Source organism: Lathamus discolor, chromosome 3 (assembly GCF_037157495.1).
Source record: "Lathamus discolor isolate bLatDis1 chromosome 3, bLatDis1.hap1, whole genome shotgun sequence".
Lineage (NCBI taxonomy): Eukaryota > Metazoa > Chordata > Aves > Psittaciformes > Psittacidae > Lathamus > Lathamus discolor.
Genome location: NC_088886.1, coordinates 146,623,086 through 146,643,332, shown reverse-complemented (window position 1 = coordinate 146,643,332; position 20,247 = coordinate 146,623,086). Strand labels below are relative to the sequence as shown.

Genomic DNA, 20,247 nt, shown 5'->3' with positions numbered 1-20,247 from the left:
AGACCGAAAGAAGCTAAAACTAAAAGTCTCAAGAGAAAATCCCCATGGAGACCAGCTGATTGCAACAAAGCAGTATTAGTTTTAAAAATATTTTGCATTGACATTTTTTGTGCAGGTTTCCTTAGATAAATACTGGCTTCAGTATTCGCCCAGTCCTCTGAGGAGGAAATAAATTACCTACTTACTTCTCTGTAATAGCTGATGGTTTCTATGTAGAACTGACAGTAACAGCAAAATCTAAATGAGGCTTTCTGTAGATGTTCTGTACTTTTCTCTTTCTGATATAAATAATATGCTTGATTTCCTGCATTTATCTCAAAGCTCTTATCTCAAGAGGCTTTTAATATCCCCTTGTTTATAAGAGACCTAAATCAATGTTTATGTCTTTATGACTAGGATTTCTGCAATTTGATAAATCAGTCAGCTACCCTTAAAGGAAGGTGTCTAGCATTTTAACCATACAATTCCATTTCAAGCATTTTATTGATTTATTTCTCCTTTGCTTACAGCAGAACTGTAGTTGATACTCTTTATTGAAATAATTCTGATTGAGTCAGGATTATTTGCATTACAAGAACATGTCCTTATGTGAGTCAGCTCTATCACTCTTGCTGCTCAAAAGGGGTTTGCATCAACCAGCAGCATTTGGAGACTGATCACAACTAGCTTTTGTAGAATGGAAAATGCAGACCCCTAACTCATGAAAGTGACTGCTCTGTAGACAGATTTAAAGTCCCCATGGAAACAGAATGGTTGGGTTTACTTCCAAGTAGCTCTAGTCTAGGCAGAACACTATCATACACATTCTGGTTTATTCTTATCATGGGCTTGAAGACCACACCATGATGTGAAAATACAGTGCTATAAGAAGGGACTGTCATAACACTGTCTTCAACAGTGTATGATTGATCAGAATGAAAATGCTGCCACAGAAAATCTTAGAGATGTAGAAAATTGCCCTACCAAGATGAAGAGCAAGGACAGATTCTAGCAGTCATTCCTGATCAAACCTGAAGAAAATGTTTCACAGCTGGTGGGACTGAAGGCAAATTCACACAAAAATATCAGCTTCTACTTCTCAAAACAGGAATTCTGACTAGACCAATGATTCTCTATTTTCCTCTTTGCAGAGGAGGATGAAGGGACACCCTTCATGAGGCCAGGCTTTGACCTGAAATTAAAGTTAGAAGAAAGAAAAGGTACATGTTTATGCTTGTATACAATGAACAGGTAACCAAGACTGTGTTTTGCTTGGGCTATTTACCTGCTTCTCATATACAGTGTAGTAGCCAAGCTTCCCTTACCTCCAAAGCGCTGCCTACTGTTAAGCTTACCTACCTTGAAGAAAACTCCACACTGAAGGACATATTACTAAGAAAGAGCTAATACGCATCTCATTTAGAAACAACTCTACATTTGGTTTGTTTTTGCACAGAAATGCTATACAAAAACATACTGGATGGATTTTGGAGTATAATGTCAGTGCTATTTCAAGGAATCTCAATGTTTGCAAGTGCTGTAATGAGACTTCTTCCTTAAAGATACTCAGAAATTGATGCATCGGCCTCCTCTGAGTTGAGCTGATAGCTACCCACTTTCAAATTAGTCTTGAGTTTTCTGACCCATTTCACTCCAGAGAAGAGCTGTCACTGCCGTTCATAGATGTAAATTGATCTTTAGATCTTTAGTGTAACTCAAAGTCCTTTTAATTGAAAAGGTCAGTCAGAACAACAATAGTCTTAGTTCTACATAGAGCTAAAGCCAACAACATCACAACGAAGCCATCTGCAGGCTGTGAAATCAAGCATATACCTTAAACTTAGCTTAAAAATTTTTCTTCAAAAGTTAAATTAAGCAAGAGAAAAGACAGAAATAGGCTGAAAAGTAATTAAGCTTCTTTCCTACACAAAAGAAAGCAAACTGAACAGCTATAATAAACAAGAAACAGCAACAGATGCTGGAAAAACTGGTTGATAGAAGCTTAAGCTTAGAGATTTATGTAGACTTCCAGCTAACCTATCAACTTCAGCTCTCCAGCTCTTGAGAGTCATTCATTTTATACTTCTTTAATGACACAGGATTGAAGACAGTTCCATCCTTTTGCTTACTCTCTTCTGAAGTCTCACCGTACTTTTGAGTTCCTTGCATGATCTGGTCGCCAGATGAGGAAAAGCAAAACCAAATAGAAAGTTCCCCCCTCCTCTCTCTTTGGCATCCTGTGTGAATCACAAATTACAGTGGACTGCAAGTCAGCAAATCACAGTCCTGAGATCAAGAAAACAACAGGCTCATTTGGTACAATTTCTGATTCTTCATGCAGTCCTTGGAATTGCTCAATTACATGTTACCATGAAGAATCATATTACTTCCAGCTTTTCTTCAAGAAGATCTGTTGAATTTTCCTAGATAGCAGAGAGATGTAACTCCTCACGCTTCAGTTCTTTGGTCATTTTAATGAAAAAGGCTAGGTGCTTGTGTAAAGAATACGAGAATTATTCGTGTCAGGAACTTGGGAATCATTGTTACCAATGCACCTGTGACCATGTATGGGATGTATAAAAACGATTTTGATTATAATAAATGTTGCTGTCAATACAATGAAGGGAGAGAAGAAGAAACAAAGGAATAGAATAGTCTTTCATCAGTTTTGACTGTTAAAATAATAAGGTTTTGTTTTACTGCTTGAGTGCTTTAAGGAAGGGGTTTGTGAAACCTATGCTTTGACTAAATAACCATATAAGGATAGAACTAGGGCAGTGATTAAGCTTGTGATAAACGATTCTTTATTAATAAATTACCAAGGGGTTCAGTACCTCTTCCAAGAAGTTTCTTCACCGAAAAGCAGACCTCGGCAACAAGAAAAGAACAATGAAAAGGGGCCGCGTCGGCATCCGGGTACAGATGAAGAAAGGACTGGCTGAGACCCAAGACCAAGAAGTATAAGAGACTGGACCCCAAAGACCCCAGTGTGTGTCTTGGTGAAGCAGAGACTCCCCTGCGCACCCAGTGCTGCTTGCTTATTGCCTCTCTATATTAATCAATTGTAATAAAATAATTAAATCAGACGATGGCCAAGGCGGAATTTTTATAACACTTGTAAGAAGAAAAGAGCTCTCACATGGCTTGGAAGCAAACATACTGCTTGCAGAGAAACTGGTGGAAAGATAAGGACCTTTCCTTTTACCTGAAGATTTGATATATTTTCAGACAGAGAAGTAGTAAGCGTTGACAAAGATGAATAGCTACATCTTTTCATAAAGAAAAGAGGCAGATAAATAAATAACCACCTTGTTTATCCCAATAATATGCATTATAGCTGCTTGATAAACTGGCACCTAAGCCAGTTTAAACTCAAAATCTTGGCAGCTTGTGAAAATTAACCATTGATTCTTCCTGGAAAAAAGGTGGAGCACAGACCTTCAGCATTCACCTTCTCTATTCTGCACAAGAGAACTATCTCCCATGTACTGCCTCCAAAACTGGATATGTTGCCATTCCTGGGTAAGATAGGATGCTCTGTAAGGGATGAGGTTGGTGACATACATGGTCATTCCCCCTACTGCCACCTGCCTTCAATAACAATCATCAAATGCAAATACCAACTGCAACATTAGCTTTCCAGTAGAAACTCTTTCTTTCTGTGAGGGCTTTACTAAAAAGCACTCCTAAGAAGTTAACACAGAAACTTCACTCCTGGGAAATATTTCAGTGCTGTAGGGAAAGGCATGCATATTCCGAATATCTGTAGGATACGCAAAGGAAGAAATGTTGATGTGGTGAATACAAAGGAGTCAGCTGGGATTCCTCTCTCCTTGTTCAAGGATAGAGCTTGGGGACCTCTGCAGAAGAATTTTTCTTATATATTCTTAAGCTTGTTACAACAGACTGAGCAATCACTGCTTTCATTCATAATGGAATCTGGCTACTTAAAGAAGGAAACTGCTATTCAGGACTGGTCTGAAGATGTAATCTCATTTATAACACCAGCAGTAACCAATTACTTTGTATTGCTGTTTGTACTCCCTTTCTTAGAGACTGTTCTTTCTCCCAACAAATAAGCACAGATGACCTCATATCCCATACTCTTATAATAAGCATAACCTAATTTTAATATAACCAGATCCTACAATGTGTAACATGCTCCACTGACAACGTTTACTTAATGCAATATGTGAGTACATAGTAGGTATTAAGATCCTAATTCCTTGGCTACTGCTCTCATTAACCCCGTTGGTTGAAAACTTCTTAGCTGTAGTAATGATGACTACTAATAGATTAGAATTCTCCAGGCAGTTCAGTTCTGCCATTGACTTTGATCAGAGCAAGATTATGCCCTATAAGTTTATACCTGTGAAGGCTTGTCCTAAATAATGAAACTGAAAAATCAGTTCTTCATGGTACAACTGGTTACAACCCTGCAAAGCTGGTCACTGCAAACAAGTTACATTAGCAGTGATGCATTACTACCTAGGTTTTATTTATATAAAAAGTGCAATTTGTTAAAAATAAACAGTGAAAGGAACTGTTTCACTGAAAAACATGAATTCCTTGTAAAAATGGGGTCAACCAATATATAAAATTTGAGAGTTTACGTGCTATTGACCATCCTGTCTACAAAGACTGCAATGTAAATATAAACTATAGCTTGAAAGGCAGAGAAAATAATTTCCTTCTTCACTTTTAAAAGGCCGTATCAAGCATATCAAGACACTGTCATTCATCAAGGAGGTAATTAAGATATATATGAAACAACAGTCACTGTTATTGTCCCCACAAACAAATACTCTGATTACATGCTTAATTTCAGATTTCTGATTAAATTCTCCTATCTCTTCAGCTGTATTAAAAAGTAACCACTATAACTCTCTTTAAATAATATAATACAAAGAAGCATAAAAACCTAACACCCTAAAAACCACAAACACAAGAAATAAGAGCTCTTGTACAGCACTATGCTAACATTCACTCTGGAAGCTGAAATCAAATTGAGATGTTATTGGGAAACGGTTTCTTCAAATCTTGATTTTTCCTTGCAAAAAGGAGCCTCAGGAATCAGTAGAGGATTCTATTAAAAAATAAAAATAAAATCAATGGCACAGTTTAACCAAAAGTCAACTTTCCAAGCTAAATTATTACATTATTGCTACAAAAATAAAATCACAGAAGTATTTTATTTGTTTTGCTGCTAGTGCAGAACTTTTGTACAGATTTCTTTTTAATGATTTTATTCCCATGAACCTATCCAATCCAACATCAGATTTTAAGTTTAATCATCTCTGCAGCCACCAAGTTATTCAATTGACTCATTTTTATCAAGTTTGGGTTTCAGTCAGTTGATGTGAAATCCACTAGTGTCAATTAGGATCTTCCTCTCTGGGATCGATAGCCAGTATCAATCTCCTGAAGCTCAATAGAGAAAACTACAAAGTCTTGCAGCAGGGAAAGAAAAGCCAGGCTCCCCTCTGCAGGAGCCAATAAAAGGAGAAGAGACAGTGGATACAAATTGGAAATCGCATTTAAACACAACAACATTTTCACTGTGAGGGTGGTCAAACACTGGAGAAATTTTCCCTATGAGAAAGGTTGTGAAATATCCATCTTCAATTACATGCAAATTTCAACCGGACACCATTCTGAAGTGCCTACTCTCACCGACCCTTCTTTGGCCATGGGTTAGGACTTGAGCATTTCCAGAGGTACCTACAACCTAACAAGTCTGGGGATGAAGCAATAAGCTGATACAAACCCAACTAGTATGTGATTATTCATTTATTCACAGTAAACATCCATTTCAAGATGTGTATGTGGATATTCATGAGAACCATGGCCTCAATCTGCCAATACTAAGCAGTACAGGATCCAAGGAGGTTAAATTAAACTTTTACCAAGCCATTCTTTTTTCCTTCAGCACAAACGTATCAAACCCAGTTTCATGCAACCTCCTCAAATCTATGCCAGCAATCCCTTGCTGAAAAACATAGCTTAAATAGTTCTGACCAATTCAAAACCAACACATTTTCAAATAGTCACTAAATAAAGCTAGGGCTAAAACTCTGGCAACTGCAATCTGCTTGCAAATGTGAGTAGAATAAGAGCTTTAGGGGAGTTATACCATGATTAATCACTTCCTCTAAGAAAGCACATACAGTCAAGAATTTGGCATTTTATTCACACAGGATTTTTGGTGTTTCTAAATAAAATGTGTTATGTTACTATTATTTACCCATCGTTGCTTGTACAAGCACTTCCATGTCAGTATATCAGATATCTGACTGTCTAGAATTTTACTTCTTTCTCCTAAACAACCTGTTTTACTGAATACTATTTGAAGCAAGCCCGTATGCTCAGTTGCTGCTGTTTTCTAAGAAAGTTTCAGGAGAGAATCCATTCAGAAATCATTTATATAACAAGCAGATCAGAATATAAGGCTATGGGGTTTGCTGCTTCTGCAAGCTGTATTTACATCAGAATGGTCTATCGCTTGTTGAGCTCAGACATGAAACAGGTCTATGGACACAGCCTTTCTTGTACATGATATGGCCTTGGACTTTCCTTTAGCAGTTTAATACTAAACTAAAAATAGAATATTAATGTATGACTACCCAACAGTCAGCAACTGTGAAAGAGAAGGCTATGACAATAAGGTTATGACAATAAGAGACACACACTCTGAGATCACTGTGCTATGCTTCCCTCAACCCTCTCTGCCATCACACTACACAACATTCATAACCAGACACAAGAACCCAAGACCATTCTGTGGCTGCAGCAATATTTCTGACTGGCAGCTCAGTGATGTCTAGTTCCTTTCCTTTGTTTATCCACTTACTACCCAGTAAGTAACATTTGAACATAAGCAAACATTTAAGGTCAGATCTAATCAGGAAGTTGACCCAGTTTTGGCAATGGATCAAGACTCATTCATTAAACGATATTAACATAAACACATAATCCTTTTGCAGCACTTTTTAGCTTGCTAGTGGTGGCCTATCCTCATTCATACAGACGTATTCTGGTTAAAGACTCAGTTAAAGCACCATGGACCTGGTGTTTCTCCCTCTGATTTAGCAAAATCTGTACCCAAAACTTGGTGCCACCAACTTGGAAAGATGATCTGGATTTGTATTTTAAGTCAAAATCTTCAGGCACAATTAGAACAAGGCTTGGATTTCTATGAATTTTTGCTTCTAAAACATGCCTTCTTTGATAGCTGTTTATCCTATCTTTTGTAGCATCCCTCAGTTTCTAACTCTTCATTCCCTACACTGGCTTCCTACATCACTCACACAAAGTATGTTCAACTCCTTCTCCACTTGCAAAAATCTATGTGCAGTCTTGATAAATGGTGTCTTAAATCAATAGCCAGTCAACATACAAATTGTCTAACACCATACATTAAGTAGACAGGTGTTCATTCCTGGTCATGTTAAGATACTAAGGCCAGCCTTTTAAAGATTTCAGACCTAAAGAATGGAAATCTGCTTCCATTCATTTGTTCCTTTTCCAAAATTGCTAGATTTTAAATGCACCCTGAAATTAATTTCCTTGGTTTGCATTTTAGAGTGCCTTAAGGGATTTTAAGAAGACTGGAGCATATATCATGATAGCATCTATTTTAAAGGGCATCTATTATGATAGAGATACTATCTGACAAGAAATCTGCATCTAAACTTACCCTTAACACAGGCAACTTACAGCATGCACAATTATATCACACAGATGATCACTCTGTATCACTTGTCAAGGATTATATAAACAGGTTTTAAAACAGAATATCAGTGATACTCTGACAAGCTACTAAAGCATCATCTCATCCTTGTATAAGCTGGTAGACAGCTCTTTTTGCATCAGTCCCCACACGCAGTGTAAGAACCAAGAGAGACATAAAGTTTCACCTCATTCCAGCGCAACTTGCTTCCCTCCCTCCTCCTCCCTGTCGTACCTAGTTCTACCACTTAATTCTGTCAGACATGATCAGACGTTTTCCAATGGTTTTGATACCTGGAGAGTTCCACAGTGAAGTAGCCTAGAGAATTAGCTCCTGAACTCCTTATTATCATACTTGGTGAGAAAAACAAGCAAATGTGCTACCAATGATATACATAAGTACAGAAAATGGTGTTAGCATGACAGCAAAAAATAAATTGTGCAGCAAATTGTTGGAACACGTAATAAACTGCAACATTGAACTGCAGCTGAATAAAGGAGAATCAACTGACATGAGGAATTCAGGGAAATTTGAAATGAGGCACCAAGCTCAGAAAAGAAATGTCCAATTAGGTGGCTCAAGATTAGACCAGAGAAAGGTATTTATCCTAGACTGAGCTCACAGACCATGTAATAACCAGCCTAATTTTGAGCTGCAGAAAAATCCTACTATGCAAGATGCTGAAAATTAAAATATGAAAATTTGTCGGGAATAAAAAATTTTTCAGGAATCATCTGCACGCAGCAATAAACTCATACACTGTAATGATAAAAGAAACGTTTTCCATCTTCAGTGCATATGGATGTATGTGTATATCTGAAAGGCAAAAGTCTGCTTACAGACTGAATTCTGTAAGATTGCAGCATCCATGGCTTCCAGGTCAAACCTTCCCAAACCAGACAGAGGATAGAAGATACTCTCAAACTCCAAACTCTAATGTTCTTTGCATATTAAGGGGTTCAAGAGTTTAACTTACCTCTACTGTTCAAAACAGAGGAAAAAACTAAAAACAACCCATAATTTTTTAAAACTTTCCTTTGTGCTTAAGGAAAGAACTGAATTTTGACTGGCATGCAACTGAAATCTGGACTTGTCATCATCTCTTAAAGCTATAATGTATGATAGATTTAGGGAGAGCAGCTACATCTGGTACTGCCTCAGCGCACACCACTCCCAGAACTCTCTAGTGGACCCTTCACCCTTTGTGACAATTGTAAGCTGCCACTAATTAACCCTAGGTCCTTTATGGAAATATGAGCTCTCATATAGAAAACATGCTCAGTATTTCTGTCAGCTTAATTAGACATCCTCGATATATAGTTTTCTATTCACAAATAGAATCAGTCTGCATAGTGAAACCCTGATGGTTTGTAGGCTGAGCATGTTCCCCAAAGAAATTTCAATACATTATCTAAACAAAGATATTTACCTGATTATAGCAACAGCAATTTAAGACTAATTCAGGGACTAGAAATCCCATTAGTATAATGTATGCCTGCAAATTCAGTGATCTTTTCAGCTACCAGCTATGCATGTGGCTTATCCAATTAACTGGTTTGTGTTCATTCACCATTTTATTTCCTCTTATCAATGAGTTTTCAAGTGTTGCATTCAGTTAAATACTCTTTATTCGTACATGGCATTTTTCAGCAGCTGGTATGCTGGGTAATCATTACACTTCTTAATTCCAGACAGTAAAAGGTTTATGTTGATTTCTGCATAAGTTGTTCTGTTTGTTTCCTTAAATACACAAACTCATCCTTGTTTGTATGTCCATCCATTTGGCTGCTTATTGCATTTTTTAATCTGTTACTTGCTGCTGCTGTTTGAATCTTCCTGCAAAGAGAGAAAAATGGTGAAGGGTCTTGTATCTGTCCATCAGCAGTTGCACTATATACTTCCCAAGACTGCAAGGAGTGATCTGAAGAAACAACATGCTGTGCTGCACATCAGGAGGTTGAAGAAGGGAGACTATGCCAAAAAAACCCTCAAAACAAAACAGCAAAGGACAGTTGCCATCATACTCCACCAAACATAAGACAATGTTTCTTCAGAAGCTCACTACAGAGAAGACTGAATTCCTCCAATTCCTTACTACGGTGTAACTGGCTTTGGACGTTCAGAAATGTCCACTATGCTCAGAACTATGTTTGAGAGAGACTTGCTCCTTATTTGGGTAACAAGCTTGCAAAGTACAGCTAAAACAAACCCTGAGGAGTATATGTTCTCACTCCACATATCTTGAGAGGTAAGGATGCTGTGAGGTATGTCCAAGGTAGGCTGCCTCAAGGTTCTCTACAGAAGACACACAGGAAGAACACAAGCAGGAGGAAGAAATGCTGCGTTTATGATCTTCATAAACATATTTCTTTCCATAAGTATGGACATATAGAAGCTGCAGGGTATCTCCACAGGTAGTAGCTTTAAATAGCAATAGCCAATGGATTATAAAACCATAAAAATACTAAAAAAAAAAAAAAATAGACCTGCATTTTGGAAGTGGTTTAGTTAGAATAGCTACATGCAAACCTGACACTCAGGAACTCCTCCGAGCTACTGGACCCAGGCGTGAGCCTTGGCTCCCTACCCCCAGTTGCTGGTTCTCTCAAACAAGTTATACTGGTAGTTCAACTGGAAAAGAAGCAAAAAAATGCTCCAAACAATGCAGAAGGTGCAGGGACTTCTCTGATCCATCAAAACACGCCCTGTGTGAATTTCAGTGGAGCCATTGAACTTTGGGCTGTGCTTGTGGAGGTTCCAAATTCAAGTCGCTGTTGCAAGAAGTTACCAAGAGGAGGCTCCCAACTTCAACAGTCTTTCCAAGAAAAAAGGAGAGCAAAAGACAGAGCTAGGAGGCAGCAGCCTTGAATGAGGTATGCCAGCTCAAAGTACATTTTCAGTAGCCACTGCAGGTAGAGTCCTGCTCCTTGTTCAGAGAAGGTAATAGCAACACAACCGGTTGTGGGTCAACAGCCTGTTCTCATTAGGTACAAAATGCCTCATTTGTTTCAGGAAACCATAGTTTGCATTTATCTGCAAGTCACTCTTTTACTTTACAAAACAGTTTGTGCTCCATACATTTCTTTTATCTGTATTACATATGCTCCTTGGCACAGGGAGATGAAAGACATGGTAATTCAAGCCAAGAAAATCATCTGTGCTTTAATAAGGAGAACACACTTTCCTTCAGGGCACAAGCTGACTCTCAAAGTGGAAGACAGGTAGTTCACAACATTTTTATTGAGTGCTCAAGGTCAGGTCAGGCCATCTGGGGTGTCGATACCGTCACTCTTGTTATACATCCTTGCACTACATTCTTACAGCACAACATTCACAGCACCACAGATTTTTGTGTTAAAGGTTTCATTTTTTCACAGATGAGGCTTTAGATCCTGGTATAACAAAGCCTTTGATTGACAGCCTGTCCAAGGAATGCTCTAAGAAAAACTCCTCTGAAGATGAAAATGGCTCTTGACTGAAGCTAACCTCTCCTTATGAGCTGCCTGGCAGCTTTTATGTGTGATTTATTTTCTTCATGTGTTCAAGTGAAGTAGAAAATGCCAAACTCTAGTGGGCCACTTGTACCTATCATTCCAAAGACAGGTACTGTAGTTTATGGCAACTTCCGTCCTCCACATTAATGCTTCTGCAGGCCATGAAAATAGACAAAAAGCCCACAAGAAAACACAAACAGTAACTAAAAACTACCTTTTTTTGGTGCTGCCTCATGAATTACAAGCCAAACAGATAAAGGATGACAGAAAACTAAGAACGGAACTCCTTCATTTTACTTAATAGCAATCTTACACTGCAGGAAGGGAGAAAGGAGCCAAGAGAAAGATTTTGGACCAAGTTTATGGGAAGAAAGCTTGCAGTTACCTACATGTTAAGAGGGCAGGAAGAAGAGCTTTTTAAAACTCAGATAAGAGGATGATTTTCTACAGGGAGTGGGAGATAGAGGAGGCAAAGTTCATACATTACACGAACCGAAATACTGAAAATGGAGAATCACAGTAAAATTTCCAAATGTGAACTATTATGCTCTCAACATCCTCATTGTTTTACAGGTCCAGGAAGGTAGTATAATATTGTGCTTCCCATCTTATGTTTTGCTTTTCATTCTTCAGTTTAATGGGGGATGAAGTAACAGCAAGAAACTAAATTTATTATCACTATTATAAACTATTCTTGGTAAAATAATACTGTCAATCCTGGTTATCTAAATTATTTTGCTACACACCAGGAGCAGGGGTTATCATTTTAAGATTATCAAATTTAAACGGTTTCTTTCTCCATTCTGAGACTAAGATACTTTTGGATTTTAAGGCTTCAAAACACACAGTCTTGTCAGAGACTTAGACATTATAAGATCTGGCTTCAAACAGCTGAGTACTTCAAGCAGCTGCAGAATTGCCTCACTTCAGCATACACTTGCTAACAGATAAAAACTACTGCACACATAATATCTTTTCATTCTTATCACACTGTAATAAAAGGCTTTGTAGCAGGAAATATAGTCAACTCAGCCACATGCTAATGTAATACTAGTCAGTGGCGGAGAAAGCTGTTCTCATATAATTTTGATCAAAATACACTGGGCCATCATTCTGCTCCAATTCAATTGTGTGTAAGCTGCAGTAACATAACTCAGAGCTTATAAAACCAAAACCAGTTCAAAGCAAAACCCCAAGTATACAATCTGTGGCTGCCCAACTGGCACAGGGACAAAGCACTTCACTGTGTTACAAGCAGTCTTGGTAAGAGAGCTAGTATGGGTGCCAGGGGTAAGCAGACCATGCTACACCTACTGCGTTTCTAGTCTGTGCAAAAACACATTGGATATGTTCTGCACCTCACACTTTGCAGCCTCCAAGTACACTGTTGCAGGTTAGTAAAGTGATGAGCTATAGCACTTGCTGAGGGCTAATCTATAAATTCTAGTACATCAGTGTAGACATGCACTTATTTTAAGCCGTTGTTGTTACTACACTGATAAAATACTGAGCCAAAAGGATTACAATTAAGGGAGACAACCAGATCTGAAGAGACTATAATTAGCAATAAATACCATTTGTTCTAAACGGCATATGATATATTCTACTATTGTCTCTTTAATGAAATTGAAGCTTATAAACAAAATCTGAAGCCGCTAAGTTGTTTATTGTTTAGGATTATAAAGCTTACAACACACGCACAAACACCTACTGCTGCCTTATTGTTTCTGGGACTCGAACAAGAAAAAGGGTGCAAGATCAGCGAAGAATTTTGTTCATCTCATTACACAACTTGTTTGCAATATACAATTAGGCAATTTGAAGCTCCTTAAACAAAGATCAGAACAAGTTCCACAGATTATTACTTAGTGGTACTTAATTGGTATTTCTCAGAAACAGAGCAGCCATGCAACAAAAATATTGGCCAAAAAAATCCAAAAAGCTGATAGTAATCCTGTCATTTTACAGATGAAAACAAGTCTTATTAAACACTTGACATAAAACACTCTAGAAGTCAGCTCCTTAAGACAGAGAAAGGAACCTTTGTAAATGTCCGAGTTAACACAACTAATTAAATCAGACATATGAGTTTTCTAACACCACCTAAGTATCTGTCAGAATACAGCATAAGCTAGGAGTATCTGCTCAAACCATCAGACCTAGACTGAGGACCACTTCAAAGACAGACAGAGTGAAAAGGGACTGTGTCCTGAGAGCAGACACTCCAAATCTGAGCACTGTGTGCAGTTCTGGTGTCCCTGCTCATGGCAGGGGGGTTTGAACTAGAGGATCTTAAGGTCCTTTCCAACCCAAACCATTCTATGATTCTGTGATTCAAATTAACCCCTCTTTCCTGCCTACCTGTTCGTCTAAATAAAATACTATTTATAGATCTATTCCCCCACTACATGCTACCTCTGTGCTGTCATGCTGCAAGAAAAGTCAGGACATTCCACCTATTCTCCTCTGCTTGCTTGCACTGAGCTACCGTTTACCCCTGCCTGTGCCCAGGCAAAGCAGTCCATTGGCAGTAGACATCTGAACACGGAAGTATAAAAACCCCTCAGAATCAAGGCCCGCACAGAGAAGGATCCTTTCTTTAGCCACAGCCAGCAGTGGATCCTGTCAGAAGAGTAAGAAAACAGGGAATGAAAGAACCACCCTTCTACTAGCAGATTACCGTAGCTCGTAGTGCTATAGGGACTTCTTGAACCTCACTTTGTATCCAGGTCGTTAGGCTGGACTGCATCAAAATTATGCAACATGATCTCTGTGCAGTCCTTTCTACCCCTTCCACCTTCAAGCATAAAACTTCGTATGAAGAATCCTTAATGATAAAAGCAGTTGAACTGTCTTTGCGACTGGAACTTTGGTTTAATAGATGTAGTACTTGAAAGATATCAAGTAGCTCTTGTTAGAACTATGCATGTAAGACATGCCTTGTCACGTTTCATACTTCAATGGAATACAACGAAATAAATACTATAAAGACAAAGGTTGCATACAGAGGACTGCATCAGGGAACAGATACCCCCTCAGAAACACACACGTGTTCTTTAACCTTGAATAGTGCTTCACTCTACTGACGGTCCTGCTGTGGCTCTCAGGGATGTCAGGTGGTTCTCAAGGTAAGAACAGGCTCACAACTTTATTTCTGGCAGTGGTGACCTAAGACAGAAGTCCAAGCCCCTCCAGCAAAAATCAGGTTCACGATCTAACAAAAAAAGAGCAGTTCCAAAACACAGATAGGACAGCTTCTTACAAAAGAGTCATTGCATTTAAATGAACTTACAGGAAGAGTGGATACTCGGAAAGCTTTTTCTGCCTTCAGACACCAGATCTGGATCACCTGTGCAGTGCATTTCAGAGTTCATTACTCCATCTGGAAAGCAGCGGTAAAAGAAATCGGGACGCGGTCTACAAAAAACACCATGGATATTAAAAATATAAAAGCTGTAGTAGCAAATAAACCTCAAAGTGGTTATTACATTTAGTGCTTATTACATACAGAGTTCATTCCCTCCCTTAACACAGCAACATCTTTTAGGCTGGAAAAGACCTTTAAGATGACGGAGTCCAACAGTAAACCTAACACTGGCAAGTCCACCCTGAGCCATGTCCCTCAATTCAAAGTCACTTTCTTTGCAGGCAGGCTATCTCAGGGAAGCTACCAGTGAAGCATACAAGTGGAAGCTGTCTTGGAAAATCATACTGTCAGACTGATCCTGAGCTAATAAACCATGTAGAGAGGCAAGACCAGAGACAAGCTGACAGAGCAACTAGTTGGCTCGAAGTGCAGGCAAAATGAGCTCATGTCTGCCTGAAGAAGAGAGTGCAGACGTTCTTAATTGTATTTCAAAAGCACTCTTAAAGTGCCAAGTGCCATTATCGTCAGGGCATTTGTAGCAGAGAGGGTTCATCAGAAACCAAGCAAAAATACTGATTCCTCAATGCAAAAAAGGTGAACAAAAATTGCAGCATTGGTCTCTATTAAATAGCGTATTAAAGCCAAATATATGTTTTTCAGATGAAATTACTTAAAATTCTGATGAACAGCCAAATAGTACCTAAAAAAAAAGTTAATTTCCAGAGGGTATTTTTGCTAATTTTTCTTTTTTGAGCCCTTCATTCAAATTTATGCTTTCCTAAATAAATGTCCTACCTAGAGCCCTCTTCCTGCTTAGCTCCAAGTTTTGATCTGCCATGGATCTTGATTTTACCTGGAAATACTACGTGCAGTAATATGCTTCACATGAAATGCATTCACTGGGTTATAAAGAGATTCAATTAATTCCTCTTTAATCAGAGTAGTGGCACCAGCATCTGACCTCCCACATGCTGTGTTGCCAGTTTAATGAACTGATTCTACCTCACACCTTTCCCTTCAAACTCATTTGTCTGGATCTGCCAACTGGTCAAACAAATAACAAAGCACAAGGGCATAGACTCCTACCACAGTTGGATGCCACATAATGAAGTTGTACAACATTTGCACCAGGAAAAGGACAGCTTCACAGGGGCCCATTCTAATTCAGAGCAATAGCTTTTTATTTTTATTAAGATGCATTGTATTTGTCAATCTGCCTTCATTTCTCTCAACAGTTAAAGCTGCCATTTATAACATGACAAAACTTACCTTCCCACTATTAATTTGATAGTATTTGTGCAGACACCATTCAGAGCTAGAGCCAAGGAAACAGCTATAAAACAGAATAAACAAACAGAACAATAATAGCCTAAATACCAGGCAAAAAATACAAGCATTACAGCATTTCATTTACAGAGCAAAACCTTTTCTGGACTGAAAACAGAAAGGTCTTCACAGCCTACTGTTTTTCTTTATACCCAGACTAAAGAAAGACCCCAGAGCATCATAATAATCATGACTTTGCACTGCTTTTACTCTTGAGAAATCTGATTTTCTTCTACAAAGCCATCTATCATGCCATTTGCACAGGCATGAATCAACAGATGGAAGCGACTATTAGAGAACCAAGTACTGTGTTTATCAGTTTTGTAGTTTACTAGATCAAAACCTTAAGTTCTTGGGGTCAAAATGAGTTCTATAGACATACACATAAGATGTATGCATATGAGTATATACATATATACACGCGTGTGTGTTTATGTGCGTATATATGCATACGTACAACAGTTAAACAGTCCACTTCCAGGCTAAAGGTTTGCCTTTTGGGTAAAACTAGAATTGGACGATTTTTTTTTTTTTTTTAATTTTATTTCAAAAGTATGTGGATATTTTGAGTAAAACTCTTGATATTTTCCCCTTATATTTGCTCCCATGATTAACCAATTTTCCTAATAAATTTGGAGTAATAAACATGAACTGTCATACTAGGTATGACTGGATCCTCTTTTTCATTTGTACCTGTGTGCTGAGTCCCTAGAGTTTCTGGAGAAACTCATCTGCAGCCTCCTGCATACACTCATTTTAGATTAAAACTGAGATTTAATGTTGCAGTCCACACTTTAGCTCATTGGACTCAGCTTATTGGACTGCAGCCCCAGATGCTACACTTCAGCGGCACTCATCCTGTGTCCATAAAATCTTTGCCAGAGGATACTATAGATCAAAAAAATGTACATTTTAAGATCTATTTTTCTTCAAGTTAAAAAAAGGAGGCTCTCCATCAAAGCAAAACCAAAGGTTTTCTCTGACTATAGCAATAGCTGCCAGCAGAAATGAAGGAACAAGTCAGAGACACTGATACTGCTCAAAGAAGTCTTCCACTTTCAATACCTATGCTCAGAGTGACCGATCAATCCCATGCTCTCTTTTTCCTCTCAGTTGTTTTCTCTCAGATATTTATGGTGGTTGCACGGTGAATTGAAATTTTCCACGAAGCCAAATGCATGTGACCAGAAATGTTAAAAAATGGGAGATGTAAATATCTGCTTTTTGAGACATGTGGTAAAGTTTAATCATTTCATAGTGCTTTGTCTTGATTGTTTGTTGCCTACCTGACTGAACCTACTTCCACTGATGCATATTCCTTATAATGCAAGCCAAGCTTCTAATGACAGTGTGAATGTAAGATGATAAACAAACTGCAACTGCTATCATTTTGTTCCCTTTAGGAAAGATTCATAGTGCACATCAAAAGTCATATAATCAAGTCAGTAGTGAGATCTAGGTACTTCTAGTGCAAGGATTAAAGGCACCTACAGTAGAAGTTAACTACTCCTTACCCCTGACGCACAAAATCACCTTCTTTATGTTAATGAAGTACGTTAATATTATGAGAGACAAAGCACTTTCACATCATTTTAATCTTTGATTTATTCTAGGTATGATGTCTAAAGAAATTCACCTTTTGGGGATTACCTGACCATTATATTCTGACATTATATTCTATATCTCAGCAAATCAGCAAAGCTCCGCCATAGTTAATGAATCTTCACTATCAGCTTCGCATCACAAGACACATTAACATACTGAATCATAGTAATGTACAGTACACTTAAATAAGCCACAAGAAGTTCCACATGTATGGACAGGGGAATACTGAACAGGGATACCCTGCAGAACAGAACATCAAGGCTTGGGTTTCCTTAAAGTTTGGCCAGCAAAGAGAATACTGGGGAAGCTGGCAGTTTTTCACCTGGACATTTTAGAGGGAATCATAACAGAAGGCAAGAACAGCAGAAAAAATGAATGTCTTTTTAGAACAAAAAAGTGAGAATACGTGATGGAGAAACTAATCAAAGCTCCTTTCCTTCTTAAACAGGAAATGAAACTGAGAACTGTGACGGTATGCATTTTATGAATCACAATTATTTTCACTTGAATTTCACTTGAATGGACTTCTCAGTAAAACCTCACTGCAAGGCATTTCAGAACTTACTACAAATGACTGGCAGCAGCCGAAACAAACCTCAATCTTTTCACACTTGTGTTAGAGCAACTGGAGAAAGAGCAAGCTATAGGAACCCAGTCTTGTCTTAAGAAAACTTCAAAGGCAGATACACAGTGGCATTTACATCCTTTCTAGCTAAGGCAAGGGTGAGTATTGTTTAACCTCACAATCTAAGGGCCAATAAATTCAAGTGTAAATCAGCCAGTAAAGGAGATTTTCAGAATTAGGCACATTTCAAATGCGCTGCCAACAGAAACATTTACTGTTCTTAGTGCTTCAAAGCGTCCTCTGCCAGTGAAAGTGCTTTAGTCAATTTTGGTCTCTGGCACTGTGTATGTAAACAGGATCTGGGCACATATCACTGAAAGATTTCAAGAGATAGACACAGCCAGAATCAGCTGGAACAGTTTAAGATTTACCATCCCCATTGTCTACCTGCTCCTCTGCTCAAAGTTGTTGCCTACAACTGTAATTAGAGCTCATCCGTAACACAGCCATAGCAGTTCACAGTCCAGCATTAAGTGCACATCTGACTCCACTGGCAGCTTAAAATGAAACATCAGCTCCTGGTTACAAAAACTGAGCCATGAGCATGCATTTTGCAATGGGGAACAGTAAATTCCAGGAGATCAGAGAGAACAACGGGAGGAGTAATTTCTTACACTAAGCAGCTGAATCTCACATGGCTTTCCAGTGATACCATTAATTTAGAACAGCTACAATTATAAATAAGAGGTAACACATTGATTGTAACAGAAAAATATACATTTGAACAGTGTCTCAGATGGTCTTGTCTTTGCTAATTGAATTCTGGCACTCGCTAGCTATATTGTGGAATGAAGGCACAGAATTTGTACCTTTAGACATATGCATTTAAAAAAAGGCTTTTCTGAGATGGCTTTCAACTACACCTGCACTGGAAACAACTGTAATGGACTGTAATGGAGACAGGATTTCTTTGAGGTTTAGACTACAATTGGAATCAATCTCTGAGAGCTATCACACATTTTTCATCTTGAAGAATCACATACATTACCTAAGAAAGCCTCTTTGATTTCAGTCTTGTCTGTTCGCCGGATTATTTTGACCACAAAAATGACTGCTAGTGGCGTAAGGAAGGAAATTGCCTGTAAAAGATAACAAACAGCATGTGTGAGAGCATCAATTCCTTTTCAGTCCAACCGATAAACAATCAGTTTCAGTTAGCTCCATTTAAGCTGGAAAGCTGAATGATCTTTATCAATCAAAATCCTGACCTTAAGAAAAGTGGCATCCCAGACTGGTTTGTGTTGGAAGTGACCTTAAAGCTCATCCTGTTCCAACCCCTGCCACAGGCAGGGACCCCTTCCACTGGAGCAGCTTGCTCCAAGCCCCTGTGTCCAACCTGGCCTTGAGCACTGCCAGGGATGGGGCAGCCACAGCTTCTCTGGGCACCCTGTGCCAGCGCCTCAGCACCCTCATAGGGAAGAGCTTCTGCCTGAGAGCTCATCTCAGTCTCCCCTCGGGCAGGTTCAAGCCATTCCCCTTGGCCTGACCCTACAGGCCCTTGTCCCAAGCCCCTCTCCAGGTTCCCTGCAGCCCCTTTAGGCACTGGAGCTGCTCTCAGGTCTCCCCTTCAGGAGCCTTCTCTTCTCCAGGCTGCCCCAGCCGAATTCTCTCAGCCTGGCTCCAGAGCAGAGCTGCCCCAGCCCTCGCAGCATCTCCGTGGCCTCCTCTGAACTCACTTGAGCAAGTCCACGTCCTTCTTGCGTTGGAGGCCCCAGAGCTGGATGCAGGATGACTTTTCTTTGCAAGTACAGGGCAATGAATATGTTAAAAATGCACTGTAAATGCACTGTAAATGTGCCTACTTCATGCAGTGCTTGTACACTGCAGTCTGTCCTCCCAGAGCAGGGATTTATTGTCTTGCCAGAGAGATATATCAGTTTCTACCAAGAACAATACAAGGGAGTTTTTCATTAGTAGCCTGCCATGAAAACTATGATTTTGTTCCTAACTGGTCTTTCCATCATCCCTTCTGTCTCAGACTTTCAATTGCAGAGGTAAAAGGCAACTTGTAATCCAGTTATGCTTCTTGTTGGTTCTGGTCTAAGTTAACCAATTCCTTTCTGAAGTCTACAAACCTCTTCACAAACACATTTCTTCAAAAGTGAATCAAGCATTCAAAAAT

At 38.9% G+C, this 20,247-nt stretch overlaps 1 protein-coding gene across 2 annotated transcripts in view; it reads right to left on the bottom strand.

The window, feature by feature from the left end:
• The window catches only part of PLPP4 (phospholipid phosphatase 4), a 61,833-nt gene that overhangs the window by 17,066 nt on the left and 24,520 nt on the right, over positions 1-20,247 (bottom strand). For both annotated transcript variants that reach the window (XR_010611327.1, XM_065672958.1), the window contains exons 3-5: positions 19,114-19,204; positions 15,839-15,902; positions 14,495-14,619 (exon numbers count right to left, since the gene is read on the bottom strand). Coding sequence is in view for 1 of the 2 variants with exons in the window: in XM_065672958.1 (XP_065529030.1) it covers positions 14,495-14,619; positions 15,839-15,902; positions 19,114-19,204 (280 nt within the window). In the remaining variant the exon portion in view is untranslated. The remainder of the gene's footprint in view (positions 1-14,494; positions 14,620-15,838; positions 15,903-19,113; positions 19,205-20,247) is intronic.